The sequence below is a fragment of the Xiphophorus maculatus genome, chromosome 15, assembly GCF_002775205.1.
Source record: "Xiphophorus maculatus strain JP 163 A chromosome 15, X_maculatus-5.0-male, whole genome shotgun sequence".
Classification (NCBI taxonomy): domain Eukaryota; kingdom Metazoa; phylum Chordata; class Actinopteri; order Cyprinodontiformes; family Poeciliidae; genus Xiphophorus; species Xiphophorus maculatus.
Window position 1 is genome coordinate 4589016 of NC_036457.1, and position 19221 is coordinate 4608236.

General features: G+C 44.2%; 1 protein-coding gene across 4 annotated transcripts in view; it reads right to left on the minus strand.

Annotated features, from left to right (window-relative positions):
- The window catches only part of hivep2 (human immunodeficiency virus type I enhancer binding protein 2), a 79574-nt gene that overhangs the window by 15583 nt on the left and 44770 nt on the right, over window positions 1-19221 (minus strand). For 3 of the 4 annotated variants that reach the window (XM_023348128.1, XM_023348127.1, XM_023348129.1), the window contains 6 exons: window positions 12701-12764; window positions 4181-5459; window positions 2166-4042; window positions 1391-1648; window positions 874-1042; window positions 3-90 (listed from right to left, as the gene is read on the minus strand). In XM_023348128.1, the coding sequence (XP_023203896.1) occupies window positions 3-90; window positions 874-1042; window positions 1391-1648; window positions 2166-4042; window positions 4181-5165 (3377 nt within the window). In that variant the 5' untranslated portion in view covers window positions 5166-5459; window positions 12701-12764. Of the gene's footprint in view, window positions 1-2; window positions 91-873; window positions 1043-1390; window positions 1649-2165; window positions 4043-4180; window positions 5460-5986; window positions 6119-12700; window positions 12765-19221 lie in introns of those variants that run through there. The other variant, XM_023348130.1, reaches the window with a different exon arrangement.

A 19221-nucleotide genomic window follows, 5' to 3' on the forward strand; every position in this document is an offset into this window, starting at 1 on the left:
ACCTTCCATAGATGGGTTCATCTTGCAGGCTGTCTTCACTGATGCTCTGCTGGAGGCTGTGCTGGTGGAACTGCTGGTGGGATCCTAACCCTGTCATCACAACGTAACCAAGTTTTAAATAAAGGAAAAGAATGGCGAGGAGTTCACTTCCCCTGAATCAGAACCTTGTCTGGCTGCAGGTCTTCTGCTGTCTGCCTCTACCTGCTAACAACGTCTAAACATTTTGCCGGTTCTTCTTTCATCAGTTTCTTCCTGCGCTGTCGTCCACTTCCTGCTGTTAGAGCGGTCTCCAGTCCGCTCGGCACTCACATTCAAACTGAATCAGAGTTCACTTGAACTGAACCCAGAATGAGGTTTGGAGGACCAGAGGTCAGAGGTCAATTAGCATTCACACCTCACCAACAGAACTGGACTCTCTAGACAAACGGACTGGAGTCGGCTCAAACAGGGCCGGTGAGAATGGTTACATAAAGCTGGACGACTAATTAGCTTACCTTTGAAACCTCTTGGTTGCACTGGAATTTATTTAAGGGTAGCAGAATATAGGAGCTAGATACTTCTGCATACAACACTTTTCATATTCTTCCATTTCACCATTAGTCACTACTTTGTACTGGTCCATAGCATATCATCCTAGTAAAACCTTGAAGTTTGTTTTGTGGAGTATTAACAGATGAAGACTCTTCATGTGGCCATATTGGATCTGCTTCTAAAATTTAACATGTAAAAATGGGTTTAAGCCAAATTTCTGAGCTTCTATTGGTCCAAGTGACATGACAAGCCCAGCAAAATGTACGTTGCTGCGAGATTTGTTTGAGGATTAATTAGTGGAAAATACTTGCGTATGTAATGTGGGACCGATACAAGGCTCACCTCCGGTACTGCTGGCAGGCCTCTTGGTTCTGCTGGGCAGATCGATGCTGCTGTGTGGAGAACCTGTTGGGCTGGCCCATATGCCATGCTCCAGATTCTCCTGCTTGATTGAAATTTCAGGTGCGACTGCTTCCTGGAGGACTGTTTCTGGATAAACACTCAGCGAAGCCTGTCAAATGTGCAAAAAGGCTTTAAGCAAACCAGCTCACAATTAAAACAGATTATATTTAGATACTTGGATAAATCACTGAGGCCACCGGCCCTGCAACTCTTAGGTCCATCAATGCACCTGAATTAGCTAACAGGACTTTATAGAACGTGAGAGAATGATGAGGTAAGTCATTAGTCATTTAATTCAGCTGTATTGGACCTGGGACACGTCAGACAGTTGCAGGAGTTGCACAGTTTGACCCCCATGACCTAAATGTTACCGGTGAAACAGTAAAGGTTTGATGTTCAGTTGTCATTCAGTTTGAGATTCCAACAAAGAAAAAGTCAAGAGCTAGTTTGACTCTACCTGTCGAACCAGATATCCGCGTCTCCGTTCCTTCATTGCCGATACGCTGGTGTACATCTCGCCTTGCCTTGAGGAAGGCAAGTTTCCATAATCAAAAGATTTGCTGCGCATTTCCGGTAACTCTGTGGGCAACGTGCACGGCGCCTGCTCAGATGAAGATCTCCTCATCTCCCTCTGCTGATGGTGGCTGGAATAGCCACTACCCGGGACGGTCAGAAACTCTGACTGCTTTGCTCCACCAGAGGTCATAGAATCATCCTGAAGCACACAGAGAGAAGATCAAGAACCTCTCCTTAGGGATATTCTGGATTTTGTTTGGCAGCACTTGGAATCAAGCCAGAGGTCCAGGATCAGATCCGGAACCAGTGGTACACTGGTTCAGACCTCACCTGATTAACTGGGACTCCCTTATGTCTATTAGCAAAACAAATACATGCGGTGTTACACAAGGCTCCATTCTCCACCAACCTTTATACAATATCTTTATTCTCCCCACAGCTGAGATTACACAGTGCTAAAATATCTCCTGCATATCTATGCTGATGAACCACAATGTCAACATATCTGTGTCACCAGCTGACCACAGTCCCCCACAGGCACTGAATGTGTGCATCGTATTAAATGGATGGCACAACAAAACAAAAGAGTTGTTTTCTGACTCAAAACTAACTTTTAGCACCCACATTAAGTCAGTGCCTACTGTATGAAGGGTGCAACACAAATAAACTTGGTTTCTGCATATACCAGAAAATATAGCCCTAGTCAAAGTAGGTACCTGTTTAGTTGGTGAGACAGACTTGGGACCCTCATCTCTGTCGAAGGACATGGAGAGAGAGGACGAGTGGGACAAGTTACTCTCTTGACTGGGACTTCGGGAAAGGCTGGTGCAGGTCGACTCAAAGCTCGATTCCCCAGACGAGTGCTCCATGTCTGCAAGACGCAGCCTCTTCTTCTTGGGAGGCAGCTTCTCTGTTGGCATCTGAGACAGCGTGTCGCTCCTCTGTGGCAGCTGGAACTCCTCAACATGCTGCTGCTGCCTCTCAGGCTCCTTGGAGGCAGGAACTTCGGTGTCCTTCTCTGGCTTGTCTGGCTCCTCTGTCACCCTGATCTCAGGGACTTGGATGTTAGGTTGTCGTACCAGTCTCTGTGAGTTGGGATATGGTTGGCCAGGTGAGGCTGCAGCTGAAGAAGCTGAAAGAGGAGCTAGCTCACAGGAAGCTTGCTGATCCATGCTGTCAGACTTGAGAAGAGCAGATTCAGGACTCAAAGCATCTTCAAAGATGTCATTGTCAGACTGCTCTGAGTATTGACTGGATGGGACCTTATCTGCTGACTGGTAACCCGTTTGGTCAAATGACTCTGACTTCTCAAAGGAATTTGGACGAGACACTATGCCAGTATGTTGGATAACTGAACCGCGCGTTGCCTTCCTGCATTCCAAGTCAGGAACTAGCGCAATGTCCTCAGAGCACATGCTGGGACATGTATCAAAGCTGTCAGACTGGCTGTGGGCACTATGAAGAGAGCCTTTGCCTATTGGTGTGGCTCTTGACCCATCAAAACTACCTTGTTTAAACTCATAGTCCCCCATCATCTCAACTGAGCCACTGCAGCTACTGTCACAGTGCCCAGGACTGTCCTCATCATCCCCAACACTCTTCTCTTTCCGCCTTTTCCTCGTAGCTATTTCTGACATGCTGACCTTCGTACCATACGGGCTGTAAGCAATGTTCTCTGGGACTCCCGGGCTACGCTCACTGATCTTCATACCCAGAGATGAGACAAAATTTTTGGCCATGTGTCCGTAACCCTCGGCCTCTCCAATGTGGGCGTCATTGCCCGACTGTTCGAATGCACCCTGTCGTCTGAGTCTGGGGTGACCTGGTGGGTAGAACACATCATCCGGTGCCACCATGTTATCAAAGGAAACACTGCCTCGAATCCCCGGAGGGGCACTGAGGTTAGGAGGAGATGGAGTTGGCATGGAGTTACTCCTTATAAGAGTCCCAGAATCTGATGGTGGCTCCAAAAGTCCTGTACTGCTTTGGCAGGGGCCAGTTGGATACTGCTTGGCTTCTCCACACATTGGAATGTTTCTTGTAAAGGAAACAGGATCCTCCACAATCTTCCCCATGTCTGAAAGAGTCCCTGCCTGCTTTAAGGTTGCCAGGGTATTGGGGTCTGCCCCAACTAAATTTACCGTGATTGACTGTCTCGACCTGGAGTTGGGTCGGTTGTACCAAGTCCGACCAAACATAATCTCTTCATATGTCTTGACGTTAGTATTGGGAGTGCCTATTTGCAGCTCGGCACTGTCAAAGGGTGAAAAGTAGCCTGAGTCTGTGCTGCCTTTGCTATGAGGACTGAGGAGGTTAAGGGACTGGGTCATGCCGGGATCTGAGTTCTGCCCTTCCTTATCAATCAACCTCAGGGCCAAGCGCTGTTTGGCATTGGGGGAGTCATCTAGCGAACGTGCTCTCCCACCTGCCTGTGAACCCAACATGCGATGAGAGCCTTTTATGTCATGAAATGGGGGACACTCCATCCCAGTAGGTGGAACTCCCCCAGGCTTGGGGAAAATGAGGATAGGCACTTTCATTGATCCGATGGGGAGCTCCTCAGCCGAGTCTGCATATGCTGGTTCTGCACTACCTACAACAACAAATAAGGACACAGCAAAAACACAAGATTATAATTAGATTTTCATAACAAATGTAGAAAACTGAAAGGTTTTTGAACCAAATTTGTTTGATTCCTTTTAATTTGAGAGTTGTGTTGTAGAGAATTTACCTCCATTCTTGTCTGCTTCAAAGGAGATTTGTGGGATGGGACTGTCTTTATCCATCAACATAGTGGAGGTCTCAACACCCTCCTCATCTGTGTCCGTACTCTGCTCTCCGTCTGAGGGCACCTCTGCCTCACCAGCTGGGGATGCCTGATCCGTGTCTCCACTGGGGGCCACAGATGGCTCAGATGAAAACGGCACCAGTCCAGCTTTAATGGCGTGAGCGTGGGACTTGCGGTGCTTGTAAAGGTTGCTTTTGGTTTTAAAGGAAAAGCCGCAGGGTATGCATGGATATGGCCGCTCTCCGGTATGCGATCGGATGTGCTTCTTCAGTACACTGGGCTTGGCGCATGCTCGATTACAGTAGGGACAGAGGTACTTCCCAGGCTTTTTTGGCTTTTGCTCTTTTTTGCTGTAGCCCTCCTCCCCAGGCTCAGATCCGGAGTGGGAGTACTGTCCAAACGAGCTTGGTAAACTAGGAGATTTTTGCCTGGGAAACCTCCCTGCCCCATGTGGATGAGTATGGCCTGGATGTCCTACAGGGTATAAGTCATCTGAGGGCAACTGACCAACAAACGGCCAGGCGTGCGGCTCCAGGCCAGGCTGTGGTTTAGCTCCAGAGACGAAGCGCTCAGATTGGGGATGCTGAGGGTACGGCTGGGCCAAATGGAAGTACCCCCTTTGAAAACCTTGTGCAAAAGGTCCTTGGGGGTCTTGGGATGGTGAACCCCCTATTGCCCCAACTGCAGAAGATCCGGATAGCATCTTTGCAGAATTGCCTGGTATCCCATACTTCTGATGGGGCGCTGATCCTCCCGTTGCCCCACAGGGCAAACTCTCTCGATGTTTCACTTCTGGATCAGAAAAAGTGCTCTGTTTTGTGTTTGCAGTAGGCTCAGATGCCCACTTTCTCTCCAGAGGTGCTTTCTCCTTCACGATTTCCTTGGTCAAGCATTTTTGCCCATGGGCAGCTGCTTCCTGGGCCTCCATTTCTTTGAATCTCCTCTTCAGTTTAGTGAGAGAGGAAAGGAGGGATAGTTCAGAGGGAAGGTACCGAAGGGTTTAAAAGGTCCCAGTGCAGCCGAGCATGTTAACTGAACCTTGGAGGGTTGCTAACACGTCTAAACAAACGGAAACAGAGAATCCATCTCTGAACAAGGCTGATTGGAGAGTCTGGGGGTAATTAAAGGGTGAGATGCACACTGCCTTTTCACATGCTGTATTCTCAACAACTTTGTTGTGCATTGCTCTTCATTCCCAATCACAGCAGAATCCTTCAGCAATCTGTAGACGACAAAAGAAAAACAGCAATTAAGAACAGAAATGTTTGAAGTTATGACAAGCTGCTAAGTCAAACACAGCAAAGGGAAAAAACTGTTTGAAAATGGAAAAAACGATGCATAAGCAATATTTTTAACATTCCCCAAGAATCTTTTTTCTTGTTGTTTGGCCAGACATAAAATTTGGTCTTAATATTATGTAACAAGGTAGCCGTTCGCGGTAGGATTTTACAGTGACGATGAAGCGTTGAGGCAGAGTCAGGTGGAAAACAGCAGTTGTTTTATTCTTCACATCACATCAACCAACCAACTTCACAGGTGAAAACTGCAGTCTTAAATAGTCCCAGCTGTGACGGATCAAACCACCTTTAATTCACAGGGGAATCTCAATTCATCAATATCCAGTTATTTAATTAAAATACCTTTTACTAAATATAAACATTTCTATTTACTTTTTATAAATATTTTATGTTTTATCATTACACCAGATGAAACACCACAAAACCCATAAACAATTCCCCCCCCACACACTTTTCAATGGCCTCTCCCAGAGACTATATATGGTGTCTGGACCCCCGGGGCAGCATTTGTCCAAACACCCTGGAGAGGACACAGAAAAGACAGGTGAGTCACTCTACATTAGCACTCCACACCCAACAGATTATGCACAACACATTTGCTCAGTTTTACCCACTAGTAGCTCATTGCTCTGCGTAACAATTATCCTCCCTCCACAGGCAACCACCTCACTCGTCAATGAGGAGCAGCTGTGCAGAGCCCAGAACAAAAGGCTACACGCTAATGTCTAAAAATACTCAATAAATACAATTAAAACTTCTTGTGTGCAAATTGTTACTGATGTGCAAATCTATGATTAAAGTGCAGTGCTAAATAAAGTGCTTGTTAATAAAGTGCAAAAATATTTTAAAATGCAATACAGTGATTTCAGTAAAATAGTCCCAGTAATGAAGATCTCTTCATTACATTTCCTCCCTCCTCTCTTAAAAGCACAGTACCTCAGTCCTCTGACACTCTGGATAAACAGTCAGCAACCACATTAGACTTCCCTGGCTTGTACTGGACTGTGAAGTCAAATGGCTGCAGTGACAAGTACCATCCAGCGATACGGGCGTTGGCATCCCTCATTCGTCTCAACCACTGGAGGGCACGATGGTCCGTCTCTAGAATAAAGTGATGTCCCAAAAGATAATACCTCAGGGCCTCAATAGCCCACTTCATGGCCAAGCACTCCTTTTCCACTGTTGAATATCTTGTCTCCCTGTCAAGCAGCTTTCGACTCAGAAACACCACAGGTCTTCTTTCACCGTCCACCTCTTGTAGAAGGACAGCTCCAAGTCCCACTCCCGAAGCATCTGTTTGTAAGATGAATGGCTTAGTGAAGTCTGGTGTGTGCAAAACAGGATGAGTACATACCGCTTGCTTGAGATCTTTGAAGGCTCGATCACAATCTTCTGTCCAGCACACTTTGTTGGGGGCTGCACCCTTTGTTAGATGGTTCAGTACAGCTGCTCGTTCGGCAAAAGAAGGTATGAATTTCCGGTACCAGCCCACCAAACCAAGAAATCCTCTCACCTTCTTCTTTGTAGTTGGAACCGGGAAGGAATGGATTGCGTCCATCTTCCCCACTTGAGGCTTTATTTTCCCAAATCCAATGACAAAACCTAAGTACTCCACCTCTCTCTGGGCTACATTACACTTCTTTGGGTTAACCGTCAGTCCAGCCAGCCTGATGCGGTGTAGGACCTCCTGCAGGTGAATCAGATGCTCCTCCCAGGACTGGCTATACACCACAACATCGTCTAAATATGCTGCAGAAAATGCTGAAACATCTCTCAGTACATGATCCATCAAACGTTGGAATGTTGCTGGCGCACCCTGTAGCCCAAATGGCATGACTCTAAATTGGTACATACCAAAAGGAGTTTTAAAGGCGGTCAGCTCTCTTGCCTCTGGTGCCAACGCCACTTGCCAGTATCCTTTGCACAGATCCAGCGTTGTGATGTAGCTTGCTGAACCGACTTTCTCCAGTAGGTCGTCCACCCTGGGCATCGGGTACGGGTCAAAGTTGGACACAGCATTTAAATATCTAAAATCTATGCAAAATCTCAGGGAGCCATCTTTCTTCGGTACCAACACAATCGGGCTGCACCACTCACTACTAGACTCTTCAATTATACCCAAATCCCGCATCAGCTTTATTTCTTTTTCCAGTACTGGAACCAACCGCTCTGGTATGCGATAGCTCTTTTGACGACTCGGTGCATCTTCTTTCAGCCGAATCTTGTGTTGAACCAGTGATGTAAATCCTGGAACTTCTTGAAAGAGCTGAGGGTCCAAGAGAGGTTTGATTTTGTCCTGCTTAGTAGGGGACAGATGAGAAATGTCAACCAAAGCACAGTCTGACATGCTTGTTGGAAAAAATTTTTCAGTCACCTCCTCATCCTCAACTGCTCTCACAAATAACTCCTGGTGCACAGGCTCCTGTCGGCTGTGGAACTCTTTCAACAAGTTGACATGAAAGGTCTGATGCTTTTTAGCTCTTTCCGGCATGTACAGTTCATAAACCACTTTACTCACTTGTTTGGTGATCTCATATGGTCCATGCCATTTTGTCAGCAGCTTGTTGTCGCTGGTAGGAAGCAGTAACAGAACCTTCTGTCCTGGCAAGAAGACTCTGTCTCTGGCCTTCTGATCGTACCATGTCTTTTGATGTTGTTGAGCTGCTTTCATGTTGTCCTGTGCAAAAGATGCCATTTCCTGCAAACGCTCTCTCATGTTGATGACGTATGCTGCAATGTTTTCCCCCTCTGGCTTAGCGTCTTCCCAACAGTCCTTCAGTAGATCCAGCGGACCTCTCACTTGACGCCCATACAATAGTTCGAAGGGTGAGAAACCTGTGGACACTTGTGGTACCTCGCGGTAAGCAAATAACAGGTACGGCAGCCATTGGTCCCAGTCAGCACCTGTGTCAGAGACAAACTTGCGCAGCATATTTTTGAGAGTCTGATTATATCTTTCCACTAGCCCGTCCGTTTGGGGGTGGTAAGGGGTGGTCTTAAGTCCCTTAATTCCTAATAATTTATAAACCTGCTGCAATAGTTTGGACAAAAAGTTTGTCCCACAATCTGTGAGAATTTCTCTTGGTATTCCTACTCTAGAGAAAAACTGCAGGAGACAATTAGCAACATGTCGGGCTTTAATGGATCTGAGAGGAAAAGCTTCAGGGTACCGTGTAGCATAGTCACAAATCACCAATATATAACGGTAACCTGTCGAGCTCCTTTCTAATGGGCCCACAATATCCATGCCGAGCCTTTCAAAAGGTGTTTCAATAATTGGCAGCGGTTGTAGCCGGGCTCGTGCTACTCCTCTGCCTGAAGTCAACTGACATTTTTCACAGGAACTACAAAATTTAGAAATCTGGGTATACATTCCTGGCCAAACAAACCGGCTACTGATTCTACTCAGCGTTTTATGAAAAGCCATATGACCTGCCCACGGAATTGAGTGGCCCAGCTCCATAACTTTGTGCCTGAACTGTTGTGGAAGGGCTAATGTTTCACACTGTCCCTTCTTCTGATATAAAATACCTCCTTTGATTATGTACACCGCATCTTCCAGGAAGTCTAACCGGCGCTGATTAGTTCCTCCCAATCCAGTTACTTTTTCAAACCAAGGTTTTAAAGTAGGATCATCTCTCTGTAGTGCACCCAAATCTGAGGGAATGTCAAACTCAAACAAGTTATTTGGCTTAGACAACTGTTCTATCCCTTCATCACCTGAGCCTTTGAATTTCTCCCTTCTTTTCTGAGCTTTTGACTTTTTAGTTTTTCCTAGCCTTGTTTCCAGAGACTCCCCAAAAAAGGGCAGCTCTTCCAACACCTCCTTTGAACTTTGAGCTCTTGTGACTACATTGCAAGGTTTCAATGGTTCTACTGGTGTATCAGATGTAGGACATAAATCCCCTTCATCTCTGTTGGTAAGCACTTGGGGTTCATAGTCTGACTGGTGAATAAGGTCAAAGAGAGTGGGAATATCATTACCAAGTATAACTGAGTATGGCAAAGAGGGAACTACAGCTACTTGTACCAGGTATGTTTGACCTCCCACTGTCAAATACACCTCAGCACTAGGGTAGACATGTTCATCTCCATGTACACAGCTTATTTTAACCCCCACCCCACTTAGCTTTTCTTCTGAGAGTAAGCTAGCACGCACTAGAGACTGGAAGCACCCAGAATCAAGCAAAGCTTCTTCTTTCTGCCCATTAACTAGAACAGAAACAGTGCACACTTTCTTTTCTACAGCCTCAATAGCTGGTCTTGGAACTGAACACAAAAGTGATGGCTTTGATTTAAGGGTGGGGCAGAAGTGTTGTGTATGGCCAAAGTTATTACAGTTGTAACATCTAATATCTTTGACTGAAGACTTGGGAAATGACTTTTTAACATTGGGAGGTCTTTGGGAAGGGAACTGCTTTGAACTAGAAACATTTCTAGTCTGACTTTGACCAGAGCCCTGTTCACCCCCAGTGGACTTACTTGATAGGGCATAGTGAGTCTCTCGGCCAAAATAGGTGCTCTTGCTCCCCTTCCTGGCTGATGTGAAGACCTCCGCAAGAGTAGCTGCTTCTTTTGCCGTCTTCGGGTCACGCTCACGTATCCAGATCTCCAACTCTGGATTAACCATTCTTAGAAACTGCTCCAGAATTATCTGCTCAGATATTTCTTGCACAGTAGATTTATCAGGTTTAATCCATCTTGAAAACAAGTCTTTCAATCGCACATAAAGTTCACGCGGCGTCTCACCTGGTTCAATCTTCAGGCATCTGAAGCGGCGTCGATAAGTGTCAGCAGTGATTTCATATTTTGCCAGAATTGCCTCTTTCACGTTGTCATAGTTCTCAGAGTCAGCCATATCCATTAGAACATAGGCTGTGCGGGCCTTGCCTGTCAGCAGAGGAACAAGACGGACCGCCCACTCATCTCTAGACCAACGACACACCTGGGCCATCCTCTCGAACGTCATCAGAAAATGCTCAATGTCGTCATCCGTGGATAAGGGAAGAAATCTTGGTTCAATTATGGACCTGGAACCATGAGCTACCTGGACATCACCACCATCTGATTCTTCTTCATGTGCTTCAGCTGTTGTGGGTTGAACATGTGCTTCTGATACATCAGGTCTTTCAAGTACAGCATGCACTTGAAGCTGCATTTGTTGAAATTGATGCTGTATGCTTTTCCACCTTTGCTCCTGGCGGGAAAAATCTTTATCAATCTTCAGGTCTCTAGCCGTTTGAGACCGCATAATAGCTTTCACCAACACTGTCAGTTCCTCCAACTTATCTTCAGGGTTGGTCGCTGCCATGGTCACCATTTCAGAGGAAGCTCCAGCTCCTTCATCAGGCTCTCCCTCTTGGCCTAGCTTTTTACCACCTCCGGTCATCATCTTCTCACTGTGGCATGAATGGCACACTTCTGACACCACTTGTAACAAGGTAGCCGTTCGCGGTAGGATTTTACAGTGACGATGAAGCGTTGAGGCAGAGTCAGGTGGAAAACAGCAGTTGTTTTATTCTTCACATCACATCAACCAACCAACTTCACAGGTGAAAACTGCAGTCTTAAATAGTCCCAGCTGTGACGGATCAAACCACCTTTAATTCACAGGGGAATCTCAATTCATCAATATCCAGTTATTTAATTAAAATACCTTTTACTAAATATAAACATTTCTATTTACTTTTTATAAATATTTTATGTTTTATCATTACACCAGATGAAACACCACAAAACCCATAAACAATTCCCCCCCCACACACTTTTCAATGGCCTCTCCCAGAGACTATATATGGTGTCTGGACCCCCGGGGCAGCATTTGTCCAAACACCCTGGAGAGGACACAGAAAAGACAGGTGAGTCACTCTACATTAGCACTCCACACCCAACAGATTATGCACAACACATTTGCTCAGTTTTACCCACTAGTAGCTCATTGCTCTGCGTAACAATTATCCTCCCTCCACAGGCAACCACCTCACTCGTCAATGAGGAGCAGCTGTGCAGAGCCCAGAACAAAAGGCTACACGCTAATGTCTAAAAATACTCAATAAATACAATTAAAACTTCTTGTGTGCAAATTGTTACTGATGTGCAAATCTATGATTAAAGTGCAGTGCTAAATAAAGTGCTTGTTAATAAAGTGCAAAAATATTTTAAAATGCAATACAGTGATTTCAGTAAAATAGTCCCAGTAATGAAGATCTCTTCATTACATATTATTATCAAAGTTTTTTTTTTTACCCCTCCAGGGGGTCTTTTGTGGGCTCTAGTGTCCCTTATATGATAGTAGGCTGACAGGAAACGGGGAAGGAGATGGGGGAAGACATGCGGCAAATGTCGTCGGGTCCGGGAGTCGAACCCGCGACGGCCGCGTCGAGGACTCAAGGCCTCCAAATGCGGGTCGCGCTAACCACTACGCCACCACGGCACGCCCTTATTATCAAAGTTTTATGGAGACCAACAGCATCAAAGGGCACTAAAAACACATAAACGATGCAAACACCAAAACACACAAACACTAAAAACCAAATGCAACAGGAAAGAGCTGCAAGTGAAAAAGTGCTGCAACTGCAGACAACTCGCTTCACAAAATGGAAGTCCTCCAGACCACTAGGGGGAGTCGACCAGCAAATCATACAGGGCCAGAGCCTCAGGAAGAATGGAAGGAAGTACGTGCAAGAAAGAGAAAGTGTGTCATATTGATAAGTATTATATAACAGCATCAGATTTACGTAGTTAATATTAGCTCCTCCAGACTCCCCCTGGTGGTCTGGAGGACTTCTGTTTTGTTTAACAAGTTTCATACTCACTGTTGTTTTTGCTATTTTTGACATTTTTCCTTTTGATTCTGTTTTTCTTTTATAAGTGTGAAACTTTTTCAGAGTTAGCAAAAACACTAAAGCGCTAAGCTAAAATGAGCTATTAGCACATTAGCAGAAAAACTGGAAAGAAACGATAACAGAAACACAAATCTGTAGGGGTACAAATACTTTTTCATAGAAATAAACCAAACCCTGCACATGTGTTCAGTGATTGGTGCAGTTCCACGTTTTTATTTTACTCAGATGTTTTTATTGATTTTTCTGTAATGAGTTTAGTTAACAGATGACACAGAGTTGTAATAAATCATGTTTACAGTGTAAATATTTGGAATAAATACCAGATTTTCTTGCTGCTGAACTTCTCTGCGTCTTCAAAAGGTTTTCAATTTTCTCAGTGAAAACCTGCAGATAGAAAAAATCTCATTAGTTTCAATCGATCATCAGAACTCAATAACCAAACAGCAGCAGGTTTATTACTGTGGCATCGTTTGCTTTGCTCAGAGACAGTGAGTGTGAACTGGATGCCTGATGTACAGAAATAACCGTTCCTGATTGCTCTGTTGGTTCCTAACGCTGGAATCCATCTGTTGTTTTTGCCTTTTCCTTTTCCCCCCACCTTCCCTCCTCCTTTCACTCGGTGAGTCACCGGTGAAAAGCAAACCCACGCTGTTCCTAAAAAGACACAAAAGCTTATAAATAGAGTTGTGGAAGTGACGTTCAAGTGTCATAATGCATGTAGGCGTCCGAAAGGCCGAGCCGAAGATCAGCCATCAGCGCTAGCACCTTTTCCTTCCTCAGAGCCGAACACAAACACAGCAGACAAACACAGGCGCACATGTAGAGACACAGCCTGCAGGCTTTGCTGCAGCCGACAGTGTGTGTGTGTGTGTGTGTGTTTCCGTTGTTTAACGTTTCTTAACCACACCAACACCTGACAGCATAAGAAGAACAAACTGCAGAGCGCACGTAAACATCCCTGCTGAAGCTGCAGTTTTGCTTTGCATTTCCTCATCGGAGGGTTTGAACAGCCTCCCTCACACTCTTATTGCAACACACACACACATACACACACACTGCTCGTAAGGAGGACTTGGTGACGTGTGTGTGTGTGTGTCTTGGGGCCCAAAGTGAGATCTATAAATAGCACCTGAGAAAACATACTTTATTCTTAGCAGCAGGAACGTTAAATTTGGGCAACCTTACACTTTTCAGATGTACTCTACACACACACACGCCTACACACACACATACACACAGCAGAAACACACACATACACACAGCAGAAACACACACACACACGCCTACACACACACATACATACTGTCTCCGGCTTGGATCATGTTTTTATGTTTTCCATGGTGTTAACGGTGAAGGAATGCTGAACCTACAAAACAAACTCTGTTGGCGAAATGAACCAAGATAACCGCTGAAGGTCCAGAACCAGAACCAGAACCAGAGGTCCATTCAGGCTGAGGAGGCGATGTCAGTGACGTTAGATGAGATGAACTTGATGAACTCATTAACAGTTAAAAAAACATTTTTCATCTTCAGTTTTCAGAAACAGAAATGTGTCAATAAACTCTGAAATCTTTGGAGTTTGACGTCGTTATCGATTAGTAATGTCTGATCCAGAAGCTTCTGTCACCCAACTTTCAGATTTCCAACACACCTGAACGTCTCATCAGCAGAGCCACATGAAACCTTTAGATGAAGGAAAACTGATGCAAGTTTCCAAAAACATCAAGAGATTGTTCGATAGATCCGACTGGGTCGCAGCCAGGATTGGACTAGACCAAATCTGTCTTCTGAGGAACAGATTCCAGCGCTGAAACCAAAGATCCAGAGGGGATCAATCAGTTCGGTTCACAAAAGAATCAGAATGACTAAAGTTCAGAACTGATATAAAATATCCATTAAATAGAAAAATAAAAGAAGCCTGTTCTCCGTCGGTCTCCATTTTGAATCCTGACGTCACCAAGCCGTCGGTACCGGAGCTAAAACAGAGGAAAAGGAAAGACAACCGGTTCCGTCTTCATTTAAATGAATTCATTTAAATCTTTTATGCTCCTTTAGTTTTTACTGATTCCTGAGAAAACAATCTGAACTTGAACTTCACCGGGTTCAAAGTTCACCAAATGCAGACGGAGAACTTCAGGAAAGGCGTAAAAACGGTGATATTCATCAAATCCACGGTCTGATTTCTGTCACTCAGCCGACAAATGAATGAGAGGAATTATTACACCAATTTTTCACTAAATAATTACAAGAACTGCTGATGCCATCGTTCACATTGGAGGCTTCCTTCAAAAAACAAATGGAGTGAAAAAGAAACTTTTATGATTCAGGAGATCAGCAGAATCTGTCACACACTGGAGCAGAAATCATAAATAATGGCTTTAAACTAAAAATCGATTTGGAATCGAATCATGAATAGACCTGTTATAAAAACTAATTTATCTGGACAACAAATCATCCCAGAAGTTATCGTGATAAACAATAATATTGTTGTCTTGAAACCATTTTCCAGCAATATAATGATTATAATGGAATAATACATTTTAAAATATCGATATGTTCTGATGAACATTCATCACTGGAACTGGAAGACTTAAAATATTCAAAATAACTAAAGAAAACAACAAATAAAATTAATGATGACGTCTGGAAACAAAAGCAGCAGAATGAAAACTTTTACCATCCAGAAAGAGAAAAACAATAAATCACGCAAATGAAAGAGTTTGTTGTAATTTATCATGTGATTAACTGATTTAATGATTATTGTGACAGAGGCGTCTCCCTGCCAAGTCTTGTAAATGTTGAATTATGCAACCTCCACTGCTGATCTGATCCATAAATGTTGATTCAGAGGCAGATTGGAGCTTTTCTGTTTCCAGCCAATCGGGTCGCTCCAACATGAGCTCTCTCTGGTTTCTATAGAATATTCTTAGGAGGAACTGAATCATGTTTCATTGTTTTTGGTTTCATAATGAAACTTGTGAATGGCCCGGCCTGCAGAGCGAGTGGGAGTGTGCAGTCAGTGAACGGCTTACATAAAGCGTTCTTACGTTGGGCCTGGCCCGGTTCCTGGCGTAGGAAGAGACCCGGCCGCCGGCTGCGTGTTTGCATGCATGTTTGTGGCCAGGTGTGGGCGGTGTGTGTGTGTGTGTGTGTAGGCTGGCAGAGGGCAGCAGGAGACGCTCCAGTTGTAGGCAGGTCAATGCAGAACTCTCACTCTCAGGTAAAAATACTCACAGCAGTTTTAAATAAGCCGTTATTTAACGGAGGGAAACAGAAACAGATTTATTCCACTCTGTTTTCTGTCCATCTGCAGGAGAATTGATTTGACCTTTGAACTCTGGTGTCTACAGGTATCTGATCTGATCAGGAAGTTCCCAAACAAACACACCTGACCCAATCTGGATGTTTTCTGTTCACATAAAAACCCAACATTTCTCTTCAGTTTGCATCTTATCTCCAGTTTTTAGAAACTACAGGAAGTTTATGATGCATAAACTCAACAGAATGTAACAAAATATGAAACTTTTCAGTGAGAACATCCGACGCTTGCAGAGATTTTCCTTTAAGTTTGCAAAAATTAGCATCAACAGTCAACAAATACACTGCAATACCAGTCAGATCATAAAGGTTAGCTGTGCTAATGCTAAAGCACCAAACATTAGGTCATCAGTTCTGCTAACGCTAAACTGCTAAACCGATACAAAATTTGGCAGAAGCTAATGCTAAAACGCTACACCAACATGGTTGTTAGCAGAAGCTAATGCTAAATTCAACCATGTTGAAACCCAACATGGCTAAAAAGTTAGCTCTGCTATTAGCGCATCATTGTTCTTATTTTATGTAATAAATGCTTACAGAAGTTTGAAAATAACAACATATGATTATTTTTAGATTCCAATAAATATAGCACTGTAAGTGACACATAAGGTGAATAATTATAATAATAATCTGTTTCTATCATAACTGAACATGGATCTCTGCTGTATAAATAAAGAATAGTCGAGTTAAGTTCCATCCTGCAGGAACTCCGAGGTTGTTGCATAAATCAGTCGATGCAAAGCGGCAACATGAGATTCAGCAGAACGGAGGCGCTTGCAGGTATGTACAAGTACCCTTGTAAATGCCCTGAGCCTGGAGGCATGAGCGCTGCGTGGGCACGGCCAGAACAAAGGCGCTGTGTGTGCAGAGGAGTGTGTGGGAGGCAGCGCGGTCCTGAGGGCTCCAGGAGCGCCGACGCTCCTTCCTCACTTCCACACGGCTGAATGATGGTCGACACACAGCAAATCCCCTCCGTCCTCGACTCGCTAACAGAGAACGATCCCTGAGCTGTGACTAGCCGTGCCGTTAGTGTTAGCAACCGGCCTGAGCTGCTGTGTGTGTCTGGACCAGAACACCTGGATTTCCTGTTGCACCAAGCAAAGTGGGAACATCTTTTGTGTGCAATCTGTGTGTCGTCTGCATAACGGAGCATATTTATTCCATGTTTCCTGATGACATCACCGTAGACCTGAAACCGAGCCCTGAGGAACGCCGAGATGGATTTAAATATCCTGGACTGAGATAAAAAATGTACAGACTTCTGGACTCATGTCTCAGGCCCAACGACTGATGGACTTATAATTAGAAATTCATTACATCCTCAGAATAGAGACGCAAAATTAAGAGAAAAAAAGTCAAATAATGACAAAATGCTTTGTAATTATTTTTTGTTTAGTTCTCATAAAATTACAATATTCTCATATTATTTCAACTTTATACTCGTAATATCTGAATTTTATTCTCGTTATGTTACAACTTTTTCTTGTAATACAACATTACGTTTTCATTGTGTTGATTTTATTGTCTTACAATTATTGCTGTTATGCTGTGTCTTTTTTATAAACAATCATTGGTAGTTTGGCCTCAACGCTCCATCAAACATAATAACAGACAATCAAATGGATAAAATTCAGTAAATAAATGGAGTTCAGATGAGAAATGAAACGGAAACAAAGAGCGAAAAGCTGAAGAATCCAAACCATAAAAGCAGCAGAGAAACCAGAAGGAACGGCGGAGTGTGGGACAATTCAGGTGAAACACCTGGACCTGTTCAGGAATGAGGAGCAGCTGCTGAAGAGAAACGTCCTGCCAGCTGGTGTCAGGTGCTCCTCACACACACACACACGGACACACACACGCTCAGACACAAAGGCCGGTCTCGTGTTTCTGAGCGAGGCATTCTTTGGGTGGTCAGACGCTCAGTAAATTATTTAAACATGTTACTGATGGTTTCCATTCAGTGATTAACCGCTTTGTACCGCCAGAGAGCGAGCCGGGCCAAGCCAGGGCAGCTGGCAGGGTGTGTGTGTGTGTGTGTGTGTGTGTGTGTCAGAGCCAATCACTGACACACACACACGTCCAATAAAAGCTTTGTTTTACCTGGAGGGACACAGAAGTTATTGGAACAATAAGTCTGGCTGCAGTGAGCGCATCGGGAAGAGCGCCACCTGCTGACGTCATTCAGCCGCCCTCCGTCCAGCGCTTCGCTCCGAAACCAGGCTGGTCCGGTTTGATGAGACCGGGTCACAAACCGGTCTCATCATGATAAGACCAGGATCCGCTCTGAAAAGAGCCCGAGATCCAGATCAGGTCGGATCGGTTCGGTTTGATCCGGTCCAGACTGGGATTGGTCCGGTCCAAGATGAGACTGAGATGTCTAATGTGTTCTACATATCATATATTAAAATAGCCAACATGTGACCAAAATTATAAAAGTTATTTCTAGTTTTGAGTTTGTGGCTTTTTAGCAACTGAGGAATGAAACTGAGTAAAAACCAACGAGTGCCCAAAAACAAAAATTCAATTTGTAAAACAGATTTCATATTGCACTAATTTTGCTGTATTTGAAATACTGTAAAGATGAAAAAGTAATGGTTGTTAAAAAAGTTTTGTTTCAGCATCAATAAAATAATCACCAGACTGAAAATTTGTTTTATTCAATAAACGCCTAGCGTTGCTAATTAGCATCACAGGCAGATTCAAATTAGTGATAACTGTGATGTTTGAAATAATAATCACTGATTAAAATCACATCTGACTAACATTAAAAACACAAATACTTTTACAGCTGGATGTAAATTCAGCCATTAAAGTGTTAAAATGTTTCTTTGTGTTCAAAAAGTTACATTAAATTTCATTTCTACCTGCCTTCCTACAGCTGGACGGCGTTCCCCACGGCTCAGTGTTTGGTTTCCAACCAGAACAAGCTGTCCTGTGGTGACGTCATCAGGACATATTGCATGAATGTCAACAGTTGTGCAGATGACACACAGCTTTCTGTGCTGGTGACTCAGGAGCGTTTCCATCTCAGCAGCACATGAAACATCGAGACCTTGAGAAATCTGTTCAAGGAGTTCAACTCACATTGCATAACAAACATTTTTTTCCCGTTTCATCATATTTTCCATCTATCCATAAAAAGTAGAGCGAGCTTTGGAAGTCTGGGTCAGAGCAAACGTTTTGAATTTTGACTGAAGATCAGCCAAAGTCCAAAGACAACGTTAGAAAAAAAACGTTCAGTTTTAAACGATTACAAGAAATTCTCCGAGGCTGAAGGGAAAAATTATAAAACAAATCAAGACCTGAAGGCCAGGAGTCTGATTAATGAAGTAAGGTAGAAAGCATGGTGTGTGTGTGTGTGTGTGTGTGTGTGTGTGTGTGTGTGTGTGTGTGTGTGTGTGTGTGTGTGTGTGTGTGTGTGTGTGTGTGTGTGTGTGTGTGTGAGATCCGGCCGTCTGCAGGTTCCTGCATATTAAACCTAAAGCATTTAACGGCCTTCTCGGTGCCAGGCCAAATAAAGCGC